The 18,008-nt window shown below is 40.1% G+C and overlaps 1 protein-coding gene across 1 annotated transcript; it reads right to left on the bottom strand.

The window, feature by feature from the left end:
• Positions 1-16,835: 16,835 nt before the first annotated feature.
• On the bottom strand, positions 16,836-17,786 carry LOC148049937 (vomeronasal type-2 receptor 26-like). Its single transcript, XM_087705586.1, has one exon. The coding sequence runs from the start codon at positions 17,784-17,786 to the stop codon at positions 16,836-16,838; it is 951 nt and encodes a 316-aa protein (XP_087561712.1).
• Positions 17,787-18,008: the final 222 nt, after the last annotated feature.

Genomic DNA, 18,008 nt, shown 5'->3' on the forward strand with positions numbered 1-18,008 from the left:
GGTTTCAGGTAGGCCAAATCCCACTTGGACCCTGACCCTCAATTCCATCTGCTCTTTGGATGAAGAACAAGAGACACAAACATGTTTCCCCCTTCTGGTGCATGAAGGAAATTGCTAAGTGAGTTGAGGATGTTGCTCTTCCTTGCAATTATCAGAAGTACAGTAATTCTTAATGAATACCACATAGATTTTTACCCACAGAAGTCTTCCAAGATAAAACTTGCTTAAATGAAATAATGTCTGAACTCTCCCAAGGGAAGCTGGTCATGTCACCTTAGGTTGTTTTGCAAACAAGTCATTTCTTTCGTTCCATGAAACTGAACTGGGCTCAGTTTTGTCTTCAGTGACAACTCAGAATAGGTGAGAGAAAGCAAACTTGCTATTAATTTGCCTCAAGTCCACCCATGTGGCACAGTCTGCTTCTTCTCTGCTAAAACCTTAGTGGGATTTTGTGGGAGCCATTTGCTCCCACTTGCTTCAGCTTATCAAAAATTTGATATGTGATCTAGGAAGGAAAGTGAGAATTATGAATGGGCTGCCTCTCCTGCTGCTTCTCCTTTGGCTCCTGCCTTCAACAACTCAGAAGATAATGCAAACCGTATGTGTAGCAAGGAACCCTCTGCAAATTGTAAAGGACTACTACAAGTCTGGGGATCTCATTATTGGGGGGAATTTGCTCCTGGAAAAGTTTGATCTCTTTGAAATGATAGAGTTTGTCCGTGAGCCATCAAAGACAAGAATTTTAATAAGGTAAGTTTCACTCGGAAGGGAATGGATTAGAAAAAATTCTGCTTTGTTTGGGATTCAGGAAACTCCTTTCATAAATTAATATTCTAATGATGCTTTCAGGTTCAGAAGCCTTGGTGCTTTCCTGAATAAAGAAGCATTATTCTAAAATAGTATAGAATGTACCAGTTTCATCAGGAAAATGATAAACAGAATAATTGAGGAAGGGTACACATGTCAGAAATTGCCCTGGGTTAGTGAGAAAGGTCATTTATTATTTATTAGGTCAAAAAAGTCATGTTTGAAAACTCCAAAAAAAAAGGCAAATCCAGTTACAATGGATAGCTCATTATCTTGTGGCCTTCAGTGGAGTATTGTGAACTGAGTGGTTCCAGAGCTGAAACATCCTTCAAAGGGTTAATCAAATGGCCAAATCTATTAAAGATATTTCTCATGTGGAGCAGTCATGGCTGTTTAGGGTTGTAACGGTGTAAACTTCTCATTCCCTCTTTACATGGACCATGGACCATCCACACGATCTTCTTAAACATATCAAGATCACAACAAATATATTCAACACCTCAAAGACTGGGAGAGCACACATACAAACGCAATAAAGGAAAGACAACCTCCCTTAGCACACAAAAGATTCTCTGTAATATTTCCCAATGTTTTCTCATTATAGTGTTGAATTCAAGAATTATCAGCTATTTCTGGCGGTGGTACATGCAGTCACAAAAATCAACAAGGATTTGGTTCTGCTTCCCAACATCACCCTCGGCTTCCATATTTATGACAATAAGGATAGTATTAGGAGAATTTCCTGGAACAGCCTCTCTCTTCTGTCTACACGAGGTCAAATGGTTCCAGGTTACAAATGTGACAAGCAGGATGCATTGCTCTCTGTTGTTGGAGATGTCAACTCTCAATACTCAAGGCAGATGGCCTCCATCTTCAGCATCTTCAAGGTTCCACAGGTAAAGGGTTTGTGTAGGGTGCCAGTATAGAGCAAGCAGAAACCAAGACATAGAAGTCACAGATGAAGCCAAAGTTACTTGAGAAAAATCAGGACTATGATATTTGAGGAATTACAAGATGCCACAGTTGAATTCATGTTGTATATTTTGTGTGTCAGGATAAATTTCTTTATACCCACATTGCAAACAGGTAATAAAGTATTTCTGAAATGCTTTCCTGGATGAATTCTTTCCTAATGCAATGTAAATGTAACCATGCTTCAGTTTGGTTTATTGTGTGAATCACGTTGATGATTTATTACCTTGGCTTCTCATATATCAGAGCCAGGCAAACTATATCAGTTACACTCTTCACAAGGTTTATCCTTGTCTTAGGAAAGACCCAAGTCTGCTCTTGTGAGTTTTCCTTCCTTACAGATTGGGTTTGTTGACATTTTAAGAAAGCAAAGGACCACACCTGTATTGCAGGAAGAAAAGCATAAGAGATGAATGGAAGAGAGAAAGGCGGCTGAGGTGGAAAACTGAACAAACCAGATGTGATTCAAGCACAGTTTGATGGAAGGAGCAAGGGGACTCTGTAGCTATCCCAGTTGAGGGTGTAGAAGAGCCTTAGAGAGCCACAAGTTTTCCAATGTCAAACCTGCCCCAGGTAGCTCCCTTAGGAAAGAAAGACCCTCAACTCCATTTAGTTGAAGTGATAGGTTCGCCTACTGAAGGTTATTGGCTGCCATAAAGTGAAGCTAGAACAATGTTTCTGGCATGAAAAAAATACAAAATGTTTTCCCTCATCCCTGCATTCCCCATGACCAGTTTTTCTTCAGCCAATGAAGATTTCCCTAGGTGATTTGACAGCGCCGAGTTGTTTGGGGAAATCCAAATTCTTCCTCATGGTGCATAGCCTTGAGGACGGGCACAAACTGGTTCTGAGCTTCTCTGTCCATCAAACTGTCATTTCCCCCTCCTGATTTCTCATCAATTACTCACATGAGTTTATTGACCATTTGTTTCCCCATGCCCACCCCTCTACCCCACAGCCATTGATGGTAGGATGCCTGTGAGGCGCCAGGCCAAAGATGGCAGACTTGACATCCAAAGATGCAGACCATCTACAACCATCTGGTCACAGGGAATTCAGCTCAGTTAAAGGGAAGTGATAGATAAAAAGCAAAATTATATTTCATAGTGCTTAAGCAAAGTACACTTGTAAAATAAACCAATCTTGTTTATACATAGCAGAGAAAAAGCATTCAGCTGCATGATCTTCACACACCTGTTGAAATCTGAATTTGTAATTGTAACTGGAAGCCTCTCACTCCATTCAAAATGAATCAATCGAACTGGCAGGGCAAAAAGCTTCTGATACTGACCCTTAACATCAGTATAAAATATTGTTCTAAAAATTATGACAAGGTTCTCCTTTTCTGCAGTTCGGTTTTCACTTCCTCAAGTTCACTCAAGGAGACAAAACTGCTTTTCCTTCCTTTTTCCGGATCAGCCCCAATGAATTTCCTCAGTATGTGGGATTAGTTCGGTTGCTCCTGTATTTCCAGTGGAACTGGGTTGGGCTGGTGGCCCCTGAAAGTGACAATGGAGAACTTTTCATCTCAACTCTAATGCCAATGCTGAAGGAGAAGGAGATCTGCCTGGCCTTCACTCACATGTTGGAATCTGTATCTCCTTTTCTATCAGTAAAAAAATGTCATTCTTTAATCCCAACGTGGGATAAAGCTGAGGTGATTATTGTATTTGGAGAATCCAAATGTATTAAAATGATATATATCTCTCTTTATCATTGGGAAACCATGAGTAATTTTGCAGTTAGAGTTGTTTGGATCCTGACTTCCCATTGGGAAATAAGCGCATCTCACACAATGTTGGAATTTCTAAAGCCTTTCCATGGTACTTTCCATTTCAGGGATCAAAGCCCTGATAACCCAGAATTCAGGCATTTCCTTCTGTCTTTAGACCCCTTGAACCCCCAAGGAGATGTCTTTCTCCCTCTATGGTGGGAAAGGATTTTTGGCTGCAAGATCCATAAACCAGGATTGATTCTTAAAAAGGGGGAAAAACACTGTACAGGAAAGGAGAATTTTAAGAAGGTGCCATCTTACATGTTTGAAACGAGCATGACAGGTGAAAGTTACAACATCTACAATGCCATTCATGCTGTGGCACATGCACTACATACAATTCATGGATCAGGATCACAACCAGCCATAATGAGGCTTGGAAAAAGGATCACAAATGTCCAGTCATGGCAGGTAATTTCTCTGAATTTTATTCAGTCCACAGATCCTTAGGAATTTCATTGGAATTTCCGCCCTTCTAATTACATCTGAAAATAAACTAAATTATTAAATAGCAAACAGTTAATGGTTTGATTAAAAATGGAAGCATAACTATCTCAGCATCTATAGAATTGCATTTGGAGAGGGGCATTAGAATATTAATATATCATAGTTATTCCATTAAAAGTGAACTTGAAATCAGAAAAACACATGATAATAGATTTAAAGATTTGTAATTATTTCCTAAAATGTTTGTCAGCAGAGAGTGATAGAATCCATGATGTCTCATTTTTTGTTACTCCACTTTCCAAGGGTCTCTTTTCTTTCAGCTTCTTGCCTATTTGAAGAATATCAGGTTCAATAACAGTGATGGAAATGAAGTCTCTTTCTTAGAAAATGGACCAATGTCTGCTTGTTACGATCTTCTCAACTGGATTTTCCTCCCCAATCAATCTTTTGTCTACATGAAAGTTGGGCAAATGGATCCCAGGGGTTCCCAAGGCCAGGATTTCACCATCAACTCCCATGCAATCATCTGGGCCAAAAAGGTGAGCTGGAAAGAAATGTCCTGAATTCAGAAAAAAAGCTCATGTTCTCCTGGACATGCATAAAGCTTTCTTCCCAAGGTCACTCATGGTGGTTTACTTCTGGGGAAATGGCCTCATATGGACATGAGTTTCCTCCCAAATAGCCTGGCAGAGCTCTTTTCATCATGAGGAAAAATATGGTGAAGGTCATCTGAGGAAGAAGATAATTGCAGGAATGTAGATTATAGGATGATGATGGTGGCTGCAGTTGGATCTTTGCACTATGACTTTGGCCAGAATGACTGGGGACTTTACTCTCTGAGGCTATGCTAGAGCAGCAGGGGCTTCATGTTATGCGATGATGCTGGGAAAGCTGAGATTTTCTTCTATACTGTGGCTCAAGTGTTAGTGTCTCAATTAGTTTCATCAAGTGGGGATTACCTTTAGTTATATTACACGTGACAAGTTCCAACTGCAAACATCAGTCAGTTAGCCATGGACATGATGAAATCCTCTTACCTTTGCTACCGGTTCAGAACCAGGATTTCTGGGTGGGTGGGCAAAGCCTCCTGCCACCACCACTACCAGTTTGCCTGAACTGGTGCAAACCAGCAGAATACCACCTCTGATGGACATACTTAACCTTCAGTAAGGCATTTGACAAAGTAGACTATAGTCTACTTCTTGGTAAACTAGAAAAATGTGGGATAGACAGCATCAATGGATTTCTAACTGGCTGACAAAACTTACTCAATGAGTAATTATTAATGGTACATCAATATGGAAGGAAGGAAGCAATGGGATACCACAATGTTCCATCTTAAGCCCAGTATTCTTCAATATCTTCATAAATGACTTAGGTGAGGGAATAGAAGGGGGAGTCATCAAATTTGCAAATGACACTAAGCTGGCAGGAATAACCTACACCCTACACAAGCTCGGGATTCAAAAAGATCTTGAGAGACTTGAACAATGAGCCCTATCCAACAACATGAAATGTAATGTAGAGAAAAGCAAGGTTTTACACATAGGAAGGAAAAAAAACAAAAGTACAAGTACAGATTATGTGAAACCTGGCTCAAAAACAGTAACTGTGAGAAAGACCTTAACCCTGAGCCAACAGTGGGAGGCAGCAGACAAAAAGAAGCTAATACAATCCTTGCTTATATAAACAGAAGTATAGAATCAAAATCACATGAAATATTAGTACCGCTTTATAAAGCCTTTGTAAGATCACAGCTGGAATACTGTGTCAGAGTTCCAAGAAACACCCCTAACAAAAGAGGACTCCAAGACTGGCAATTCCTCAAAGCTCCATTTTATTAGAGATGTCATATTGGCAAATTTGGGAAAACCTGAATCTGAGAGTTCCAGGTTTTCCCCACCCAAAAGAAAGTCAATGGTCCACCCACTGCACCCACAAGTCCATCACATGGCCCAATCCTTCACTCTAACCAGAGGCAACCCCCATTCACTCCCATCCAGGTGCAGGGCAGATGTCCTTGACTCCCAGGGAGAGGAATGTAGTTGTGGTTAATCTTCTACTTCTCCTTGTAATACCTTCTCCTGCTTTCCCAGGTTCTAAATATGGAAGCCCTGAAGCTCCAAAGAAAAAGATGGCTCCCAGGCCTGATATACTACATCCAGTTTTGGTCACCACCAGTGGTGGGATTCAGCCAGTTCGTACCTATTCGGGAGAACCGGTTGTTAATTTTCTAAGCAGTTCGGAGAACCGGTTGTTGGAAGAAATCTCATTTTCTTTTTTCCCACTTTACAGGGCTAATCCTGTAAGGAAGACAGGAAGGAAACATTCTGGTGTTGTTTCTACCCTGATCTTTATTGCCCTGCTTACAGAAACTGCCTCTCCGGTTAACCCTTATTACATTGTAACAACTAAGGTGAAGCGCCCATCGACCTGAGTGACGTTGAGCTGGCCATGCCAACCCAGTCACATGATCACGTAGCCACGCCCACCCAGCTGGTCATTAGGACAGAGGACCGGTTGTTAAATTATTTGAATCCCACCACTGGTCACCACATTACAAAAAAGATGTTGAGATTTTAGAAAAAGTGCAGAGAAAAGCTGAGTCCTGGAGACTAAAACATTACAACAATGGTTGCAGGAATTGGATATGGCTAGTCTAGAAAAAAGAAGGACTAGGGATGACACGTTAGCTGTATTCCAGTATCAAGGTCCAGTATCACGGATGACTCAGCCTTCCATCCTCCTGAGGTGGGTAAAATGAGGACCCAGATTGTTGGGGACAAAAGGCTGACTCTGTATACCACTTAGAGAGAGCTGTAAAGCACTATGAAGTGGTATATATTTCTGAAGTTCTATTGCTAAGTGCTATTGCTATCTGAGGGGCTGCCACAAAGAATGGGGTCAACTTATTTTCCAAAGCACAAGAAGGCAAGACAAGAAATAATGGATGGAAACTAATCAAAGAGGAAAGCAAACTAGAATAAAGGGGAAACCCTGAGAAAAATTAACTTAACTTCAGAAGATGTAGGTGCTTCATCACTGGAGATTTTTAAGGAAAGATAAGAGAGCCACCTATCTGAAATGGTATAGGGTTTCCTACTTGAGCAGGGGGTGTACTAGAAGACCTCAAAGGTCCCTTCCAGCTCTATTCTGGTTCTTGGTATAGTTGGCAATGATATAGTCTCAATTCCCTAGGAGCTCTTCCTAGTTGATGTGGATGGTAAAGCACTTTGGAAGATGGAGATCTCAATGTGTAAGTTAAATGATGCATGACCATTGAATAGACCATCTCAAACTTTTCTCTTTTCTCTTTTAGAAGGTGCCCTTTGCCAGGTGTGGCAGGAAGAGGTGCCAGGCAGGTGAGAAGAGAACCGTTCCAGAGGGTGAGCAGGTTTGCTGCTACAAATGTGACGCTTGTCCAGAAGGCACCATTTCTAATCAGACAGGTAGAGCAACCTTCAAATGGAGATCTTCCAGGATCAAGGAAGCCATTCAATATATTAAAATATTAAGATACTTTTTTATGATTTGTGGTAGGATTGACATTCTTTACAATACAGAAACAAGTTGTTGTGACACCCATCTCCCCACCGGTCTAATTTCCCATGTCTGAGAAACTAGGATTGGCAAGATTGCTCTCCTCACCAAATTTACCACAAGGTGCATTCAAGACAAAAAACTTGCACATTTCTTGCTGTCCTCTCCATTCCTCTTATCTCATCCCAAAGGGAAAACCAATTATGATCATTTTCCTAAATGAACGATACAGCCTGGTTTGGTGTTCAAACTTTGTATTACTTTTAATACTTCTATCAAGATTATCAGTCTCCCTTGAAACTTATAGGCATGACAGAGAAATCAACCAATCTATCATGGATTGAAGCTAGGCTCTCTCTACAAAAAAACCTCTGATTGAATGATGGGAGATGCTGGCTTCAAACAAAGAAATTCACTCCCCCACATCCCATTACACATGAATGTTTCTATGTGTGAGTTGGTGTGCATTTGTCTGTCAACTTATGATTTTATAAAACTCCAAATGATGATGAAACTAAGCGGTAAAAAGCAGGATTTTTGATTGAGAGAGTGGTCAATCTTCTTAGATTTTCAATACAAAGTGGGGAAAAAATCAAGTGTCAACCCTTCTCTCCCTCTCGGTAACAATATGCAAAATTTGGTGCAGGTACCTGGTGATTACAGAGGCAGAGATCTCAATCTCTCAGCAACTGATTCTCCAGGCTCATTTTGAACCAAAGCCATTTTGATTTTTACACGGCACAAAAAGTTTCCCAGAGGATCCTTCCATCTCTTTCTTATTGAATTGACCGATGTGGAAAGGAGTCACATCTGAGATATGAGCCAGGAGGTATAATTCTTACTATGATTGCTACTGAAATATTTAGACAAAGATTCTTCATTTCAGATGCAGCTCGCTGTGACCCCTGCCCAAAAGACCAATATCCCAACAAGGACAAGGACCACTGCATTGCTAAGAAGATCCACTTCCTTTCTTATGAAGATACCCTGGGCTACACTTTAGCATCTCTTACTCTCTCTCTCTTTTTTATCACATTGTCAGTCCTAGCAATTTTCCATAAGCATCGTGACACACCGATTGTCAAGGCAAACAACCGAGATCTCACGTACATCCTCCTGGTCTCTCTCCTGCTCTGCTTCCTTTGCTCCTTCCTCTTCATTGGACGACCTGGGAACTTCACCTGTCTCTTACGACAAACTTCCTTTGCCATTCTCTTTTCCCTTGCAGTTTCTTCTGTGTTGGCAAAAACTGTCATGGTGGTTCTGGCCTTCATGGCTACCAAGCCAGGGAACAAGACAAGGAAACTCTTAGGAAAACCATTGACCAACTCCATTGTCATAGCCTGTCCCTTGATCCAAGCAGTCCTTTGTGCCACCTGGTTGGCAAGTTCTCCCCCATTTGTCAACATGGACTTCCACTCCTTGGTTGGAGAGACCATCTTGGAATGTAATGAAGGTTCAGAGTCAATGTTTTATGCTGTCCTTGCATATCTAGCTTTTTTGGCCCTCATCAGTTTTACAGTTGCATTTCTTGCTAGGAAATTGCCTGACAGCTTTAATGAAGCCAAGTTCATTACTTTTAGCATGCTAATATTTTGCAGTGTTTGGATCACCTTCCTCCCTACCTACTTGAGTACCAAAGGGAAGTCCATGGTGGCCGTGGAGATCTTCTCCATTTTGGCCTCTGGAGCTGCTCTCTTGACTTGTATTTTTTTCCCAAAATGCTACATTATCCTACTGAGGCCCGATCTGAATTGTAGAGAAAATATGATAAGAAACAAAAATCTTTAATTCATGCAGCCATGGGGAACATTCATATTTATCTTGGTGACATGTTTACTACCTGGTGACATTTTGAATTCATGATAACAGAGGAGGAATATTCTCAATAAATAATGTTTATCAAATGGGAAAACTGTTTACAGTAAGCCTCTTTGTTGAGTTCAGCAGATAATGGATGGAAGGATGGATGTTCCTATTGTGTTACTTACTAAATTGGAAATGGATCTTTTCCCATAGAATAGTGGAAGACATACCTCTGCAGATAATGAGACAATGAGGTGCATTCATATTTTATACATTTCAAAAATTAAGTGAAAATGATATAAGGAAGGAGAGGAGACTGACTATAATAAATAAAATGGTATTTGGTTTTTCTGGGATTCAACCTGATACTGTTCCTTCACTTCCAAGAGTTTTCAGGCACTATCAGACACAAACTTTGAGCCCATTAAATATGACTGCTTGTACACATGAATATCATTAGCATAGAGATGATATCTGAGTGGAAAACACATTCTTGGATGAGTAACTGCATGTTAGTAAGACACATACACAGAATCATAGTGCTGGAAGGGACCTTAGAGGTCTTCTAGTCCAACACCCTGCTTATCCAAGAGGTATTATACAATTCCAGACAAATAGCAATAGCAATAGCAGTAGACTTATATACCGCTTCATAGGCCTTTCAGGCCTCTCTAAGCGGTTTACAGAGAGTCAGCATATTGCCCCCAACAATCTGGGTCCTCATTTTACCCACCTCGGAAGGATGGAAGGCTGAGTCAACCCTGAGCCGGTGAGATTTGAACCGCTGACCTGCTGATCTAGCAGTAGCCTGCAGTGCTGCATTTAACCACTGCGCCACCTCAAATGTCCCTTCCCATCTCTTCTTGGAAACCTCCAGTGATTGGACACCCCCAACTTCTGGAGGAAAGCCATTTCAATGATTAGAATCATAAGTCTGGAAGGCACTTTGGAGATCATCTACTCCAACTCCCTGCCCAAGATAAGAATCCATATACAATCCTGGATAAATTGTTGGCCAGCCTTTTTTTTATAGTTAACAGCCATTGAGAATCCACACGTCCAGGAGGCAAGCTGTTCCATTCATTAATCATTCTTATTGATCTTATTATATTATTTTAATTTATTTGATTCTTTTAAAATTATTTTTATTGTTTTAAATGAGGTTTTATATTCTGTAAGCCACCTTGAGTCACTATGTGTGAATAGGTGGCACTATAAATTCAATAAATAAATAAATAAACAATAAATACTGTCAGGAAGTTCTTAGTCATTTCCAGGTTGAATCGCCCTCTGATATGACTCTACACATTATTTCTTCTCATTTCCTCAGCTACTATGGAGATTAAATTGATGCTTTCTTCCCTGTGACAGTCTTTTAAGAACCGGAGGACTGCTATCATATCACCACTAATCCTTCTCCTCATTAGAATAGGCATACCCAATTCCTTCAATTGTTCATCATATGGTTCAGACCCTTTATTTGAAAAAAAATCCATCTTGTGAATGGGGATCATGTAGGCATTATGAAAATAGAAAGATAAAAGGAATATGTACGTATTGGGCAAGTTTAAAATGCCTGGTCCTCAATATTCTATGACAACATCACTGATTTGCTTGTTTCTGTTAAAATAATAGCAATAGCAATAGCAGTAGACTTATATACTTATATAATCATTCTTTCTTGAAGAAAGTGACATAGCATGGGTCCAGATTATCTGAGGGACCATTTCACCTCACTGGGATTGGCCTGTCTCTCCTGTGCTGGCAAAAGACGCATACTGTGGGTCCTGTTAGCTCAATAGCAATAGCAGTAGACTTATATACCGCTTCATAGGCCTTTCAGGCCTCTCTAAGCGGTTTACAGAGAGTCAGCATATTGCCCCCAACAATCTGGGTCCTCATTTTACCCACCTCGGAAGGATGGAAGGCTGAGTCAACCCTGAGCCGGTGGGATTTGAACCGCTGAACTGCTGATCTAGCAGTAGCCTGCAGTGCTGCATTTAACCACTGCGCCACCTTGGCTCAATTATTCCAGCTGGCATAGGGTGGCTCCCTATTTATTCAAATTTTAATGTATATGTTTTTTTATGTCTGTAAGCTGCCCAGAGTTAGCTTAGTCAAGGTGGCACAGTGATTACACTGCAGTATTTCAGGCTAATTTTGCAGACTGTCAGATGATTGTTAGTAATTTGATCCTGACCGGCTCAAGGTTGCCTTAGCTTTCCATCCTTTTGGGCTTGATAAAATGAGGACTTAGATTGCTGGGGGAAACATGCTGACTCTGTAAACTGCTTAGAATTGGTTGTAAAGCACTGTAAAGTGATATATAAGTCTAATTGCTAATGCTATTGCAAATATATAGGATTGTTGTACTAAGATAATAGCCTGTGGCATTAAGCCTCTAAATCTTTATTTGGTTTAATTTATGCACTCGACTGAGAAGTGATATTTGGCACATAAGAGATGGACAATTTCCGTGGCCCATTTCCTAGAAGACTTTCAATCAGATGAGACCCCCTTGGGGTTCATCAAAGTGGAAAAGGTCTATCTGTTCTGTGTGACACAGGAAGAGGATCTGTTGTAATTGTAGTGGACATCCAATAATTCAATTTCTTTAGGGTTACGGTACAGATGAGTTTTAAAACTCTGTAAGGAAAACAAATACCCAAAGGAAGGGGAGCACATAAAGAGAATAAAAATATGGAATGTTGCATGAACAGTGTGTTTTAATGTCTCTCTGTGTTTCTGTATAATTCCAAACTCTGCCCCCTTATATAATTTGTATGTACATTATATGAAACAATTACAGGGAAGTAGTTTTTGGTATACCCTGTATATGAAAAAATAAAATAATTTTGATTTTCTCTTGCTGAAATGGGCAATGTTTTTTGCTAACATCCAGTTAAGTTTCCAAATAGTTCTACTCCTTTCCTACAAATTGATTTTTGTATCCCATCTTTATTCCTTCCTTCCTTCCTTCCTTCCTTCCTTCCTTCCTTCCTTCCTTCCTTCCTTCCTTCATACATTCATTCATTTCAGCCTCTTATTCAGAACATTCATAGGGAACATGCTTATCAATGTGGATAAGGAACCCAATTAGAAAAAATGAAGACTCTTTGGATTAAAAGAAATGAAACAAGGAAGTATCCTGTTGGGAACTAATATCCACATATTTAATACAAAAGATTACTTTTATTGTTATTACTGGGGCCATACTGGGTACAGCAAGAAAGAATGAAGAATAAAAGAATGGGTGATTGTTACTGATTAAGAAATATTTTGTGATTAGTCACATCATGTTATCTTCAATTATTTAACGGACAACATTTTCTTGCAAGAGAGACAGGAAGATTTCTTAAGATGTCAGGCTCACTTAAATTCTCCAGGAGAGTTATCCAAAAACTAGTTAGAGCCAGAAATGTTTGTCTACTGCATTTTTCTTGTGAAGTGGGTTTTCTTCATTGTTGACTGTCGTGGGGAAGATATCATCACTCCTCATAAACCTCTTGACCTGGCAAAGAACTTATAGTTTTATAGAAATGAATCTATTTTACAATTATACATGCAGCAAATTAGACAGCCAGGTAAACAGAAGCATCATGAGGTAAATCAGGGCACACAGAAGAAAAAAGCAGGAAAAAAGGGAAACTCCCCCTCCACATCAACCAATCACAGCACAGATTGCCTCACGTAGGAGCTGGCACTCTGGTGTCAATCAACCATCACTGTGTTCTGGCTCACTGCAGAACCCCTCACTGCTCCAGCTACTAAATTTAAACATCTTAACAGTATCTCCTGTATATAAGAAAATAAAATACAGATATTATTGACCTCTTGATTTTCTCCGGATGAAATGGGGAACATCTAAATGATTTTATGGCTAACATTGAGTTCAGTTTCCCAAGTGGTTATACCCTTTTCTTCCCCTCCAATTTGACCTTCTTATCCCGCCTTCAGTCTTTCCTTCTTCCACTTCAGCTTCTGTGACATCTGCAATTCTTCTTTTCTCCTGGAGCAGCTTTATATGAACATATTAAGATGGATGTTTGTGAAGATTTAATTCCCTTTTAGAAGGAATTTCTGTCCAGCACTGTTGTAAAGTTGGGGGAGAGTGTGTTGCAGGATTGTTTTTACCTTTCTCACATCAAGCCTGGTACCTGGGATCCTTTAAAACTCCTCACCAATTCTCCCCCCCCCTCCCTTTACATCTGACCCACCTACAGCCAACAACCAGAATCAGAAACTCTGGGGAAAATCATCTGGCTACAAAAATTGGTGATGTGAGATCATGTCATTTTTCCAACATTTTAGAAGATTTTCAGAACAGACAAATGTGCTTTGTTCTAGGGCCAGTCCTCACAGTGGATCAAGAATGACCAATCCTTCTTCATTATTAATGATCTCAGGATAGGTTTCCAAGAGACGTGGATCTCTTCATCTCCAGTTGGTCAGTTTGCTGTGTGAAAAAGGCCCTGTCTATTCACTGGACAGTTGCATGGTTACTGTAACTTTCAATGTCAGAGTGACAGTTTTCCGCCACTTTATACTGGAAGTATAGAAAGACTGATACATCTCTCAGCCAGAAATCTCACTCTTTTGTATGTGTACATTATCTTTTCATGTGTGCTGAGAATGTCAACAATGTAGCAGAGGAAAAAAATGTGCACTGAACTTCATGAGAGAAAATGGTCACCTTTCCTGATGCAAATTAATTTACAAAGAAATTGGTTACAAAGAGGAGGACATAGAATCATGCACCAAGTGTTCTGAATGGGGAAAGTTTCCTGATTTACAGGGGGAAAGGAAAGAAAGAACCAAAGGCAAAATGGCACTGAGAGCTTTTTGATGAGATATCAAAATTTGGTTACATTTTCATCAACAGAGAAACCCCTGAGCCAAAATCAGCATCTTCAGGAAGCTTAGCACTGGGGAAAAACTGTACTTCAAATTTATGTCTTACTTTGTATCCTGCCTTTATTATTTTGATAAGGATATCCTGCTATATCAGATGAGCTGATAACCTAATAGGAGGTAGCTTTGATAAGAGTCCTGGGATACCACAAACTCTGAGATTGACATTTTTTGGCATGTGGGGAAGCTGCAGATGAGTTTTACAACATTATCAGGAAAATAAATTCTCATAGAAAGGGGAATGTAGCAAGAGAATAGAAACATGGAATGCTATATATACTCTGTGTGTGTGTGTGTCTGTGTGTTTGTATGTAGGACAAAAATCAGTCACGATAGGTAATTTATTATATAAACTACATTACATAATTTATAAGGGGTATTTGGCTTTTGCTTATATCAGGGAATTGCACAGCCGGTGTCTCAATGGAGTCAGAAATGCTGACACAAACTTTAAGCTTTATAGAAATGAATATATTTTAGATAAAAGTTCCCTTGACACATATGTGCTAGTCGTTCCTGACTCTAGGGGGCTGTGTTGGAGGAAAGAAACAAGGGTCAATGAAAGAAGCCAATAAAGCCCAAAAGTAGAAGTTAAGGAGGATTACCATGTATAGATGCACTCAAGAGAGCTTAAACTTATTAGAGGTAATCACCCAACATATCAGATAGAAGAGTAAAATAAGAGAGTTAAAAATGGTGAAGCTCAAATGAAATTAAAAGGGGAATTAACAGGAGGAGAATTGTACCAATTTGAAACTGCTATAAGAAGGAACATGAAGTTCCAATGTATTGTGTAAATGTAGTTTATGTCTACGTTTTGTTTTTGTGTATTTCATATGTTTGAAAATTATATACATGTGTATGTATGTATGTATGTATGTACACATACATACATACATACATACATACATACATACATATATACACACATACATTGATATTTAAAAAATGAATATATTTTACAACTATATATACAGAAAACTTGATATTTAGGCAAATGGGAGCACCTGAGGTAAATCAGGGCCCACAGAAGAAAAAGGCGGGAAAAAGGGAAACTCCCCCTCCATACCCAGAGCAACCAATCACAGTGCAGATTGCCTCATGCAGGAACCAGCCCTCTGGTGCCAATCAACCATCAGTCTGTGTTCTTGCTCACAGCAGAACCCCATTGCTCCAGCTACTAAATTTAACAGATTAACTGAGTTGGAAGGGACCTTATAGGTCATCCAGTCTGACCCCACGCTCAAGCAGGAGACCCTACACAATTTCTGACAAATCATGTGACTGAGGGGCCGTGGCCATTCCCACTCAGTCATAGGACCCCCAACCAAACCAGGCCCACAGAACCGTTAGGGAAAAAATGTGAATGTCACCTCTGGTTGTATACTTTTCCTCAAATCCAACTTTCCTGTCTAAATTAAATCTTTTCTTATATTGTAGGTATGTGAGTTTGTGAGAAACACATTCTTCTTATTCTAATTCTCTCCTTTTGACTTAAGTTTAGGTTAAGTTTGGCTAAAATGTATTGTCTGACTGTAGGTCCATTAGTTTGGTCTCACCATTATTTCTTTTCTGAAGGAAGTTTCCTGAGCTGATATCTTCTTTTAAAGGGCTACCCGGTCTTTCACCAAGATCAAACAACAAGGACCAAAGTATCATTTTAAACCTGGCTACACAAACCCTCCTCTTTCTTTAGCATCTTGCAACTATTCATATTCCATATTTTTTGGCCTTTGCCATGTAAACTTAGAAATAGCCTTTTGCCATTGTTTCAATGAAATATCGGTCACCAGTATTGGTAGTTTCTGGAATAAAAACAACATATTTGGTAAAACTTCCATCGTAATTACAGAAATTCTACACAAAAATGATAATCACAATTTATTTCCTCTTAGTAAATCTTTTTGCATTTCATTCCAAACAGACACAAAATTATTTTGGAACAGAATAAATTTGAAGACATTGTTTGCGGTTTGCCTTTTTTTATCAGAATATTTTTACAACAGGGCCCAGTGCCATTGAGGTCTTCATAGGTAGCCATCGGAATCATAAACTGAATGCGAGGAAAGTTACTCTCTATTTAAATACAGCAGCTGGAACCTTCATTTGCACTGATGATGTTACCCAGTTGGGTAATGAAATGTTTGCAAGCAAATAGACAAGCTCAGATTGCACCAAGGATTCTACCATTTTATTCCAGAAGGGCTGATGCTTAGTGCAAGATTTAGCCTGCAGAAATCTTTAATGGAGCTTCTTGAAGTGATAGAAGTCTACCTACTAGAAAAGCTTAGGAAAGGACAGATGGAGCAGTGATCAGGGCTTCAGCTAGCTATCTGGCTTTAGTCTGACCATTGGCTTTTAAGAAGAGATTGGGCAGCCATTTGTCAGAAATAATGTAGGGCAGGAGGTTGAACTAGATGACATACAAGGTCCCTTCCAACTCTATTAATCTGCTAATTAACCAAATAAAAAGAGATTTTTGCAGGAAAAGGAGTCTGTTTCGTGATTCTGTGAAATCTGGGTTAGAACATCCTGACCTACCTCAAAGAAATATAAATAAGGCCAATCCTTACATTAGCTAGAGATTTTTGTTTCTTATTATATTTTCTCTACAATTAAGATGGGGCCTCAACAGAATAATGTAGCATTTGGGGGAAAAGATACAAGCCAAAAGAGCAGCTCCAGAGGCCAAGATGGAGAAAATCTCCACAGCTACCATGGACTTCCCTTTGGTGCTCAGGTAGGTAGGGAGGAAGGTGACCCAAACACTGCAAAAGACCAGCATGCTGAAAGTAATGAACTTGGCTTCATTGAAGCTGTCAGGCAGTTTCCTAGCTAGAAAGGCAACCATGAAACTGACGAGCGCCAGGAAACACAAGTAAGCAAGGACAGTGTAAAACATTAAAGCTGAGCCTTCATTACATTCCAAGATGATCTCCCCTACCAAGGAGTGGAAGTCCATGTTGGGAAATGGAGGAGACGTTGCCAACCAGGTGACACAAATAACTGCTTGGAGCAGGGGGCAGGCTATAACAATGGAATTTGTCAGGAATTTTCCCAAGAATTTCCTTGTCCTGTTCCCTGGTTTGGTGGCCATGAAGGCTAGAACCACCATGACAGTTTTTGCCAATACAGAGGAAACCGCAAGGGAAAAGAGAATGGCAAAGGCAGACTGTTGGAAGAAACAGGTGATCTTCCTAGGTTGACCAATGAAAAGGAAGGCGCAGAGGAAGCAGAAAAGTAGGGAGACCAGGAGGATGTATGTGAAATCTCGGTTGTTGGCCTTGACAATTGGTGTATCATGGTGTTTATAGAAAATCACCAGGACTGCAGATGTGGTCACCGAGAGAAAAAGAGTGAGAGACATTAAAGTGCATCCTAGTGTGTCTTGATAAGCAAGGAAGTGGATCTTCTTGGCAATGCATTGGCCCTGGTCCTTGTTGGGATATTGGTCTTCTGGGCAGGGTTCACAGTGAGCTGCATCTGAAATCAAGAACCTTTGTCTAAGGATTTCAGGGACATCTGCCATGAGATTATCTTTCCAGCAGAGATGATATGACTGTCCTCTTTCTGCTGTGGCAGAAAGCAAGGTCCACATTTGAAATCTGTTCTACCTGTTTGATTAGAAACGGTCCCTTCTGGACAAGCATCACACTGGTAGCAGCAAACCAGCTCGCCCTCTGGAACTCTTCTCCTCTCTCCTGCATGGCACCTCTTCATGCCACACCTGGCAAAGGGGATGGTCTGAAAG

This window comes from Thamnophis sirtalis, unplaced genomic scaffold (genome assembly GCF_051295495.1).
Source record: "Thamnophis sirtalis isolate CommonGarterSnake01/CBP01778 unplaced genomic scaffold, rThaSir2_p1.2 scaffold_1, whole genome shotgun sequence".
In the NCBI taxonomy this organism is placed as follows: Eukaryota; Metazoa; Chordata; class Lepidosauria; order Squamata; family Natricidae; genus Thamnophis; species Thamnophis sirtalis.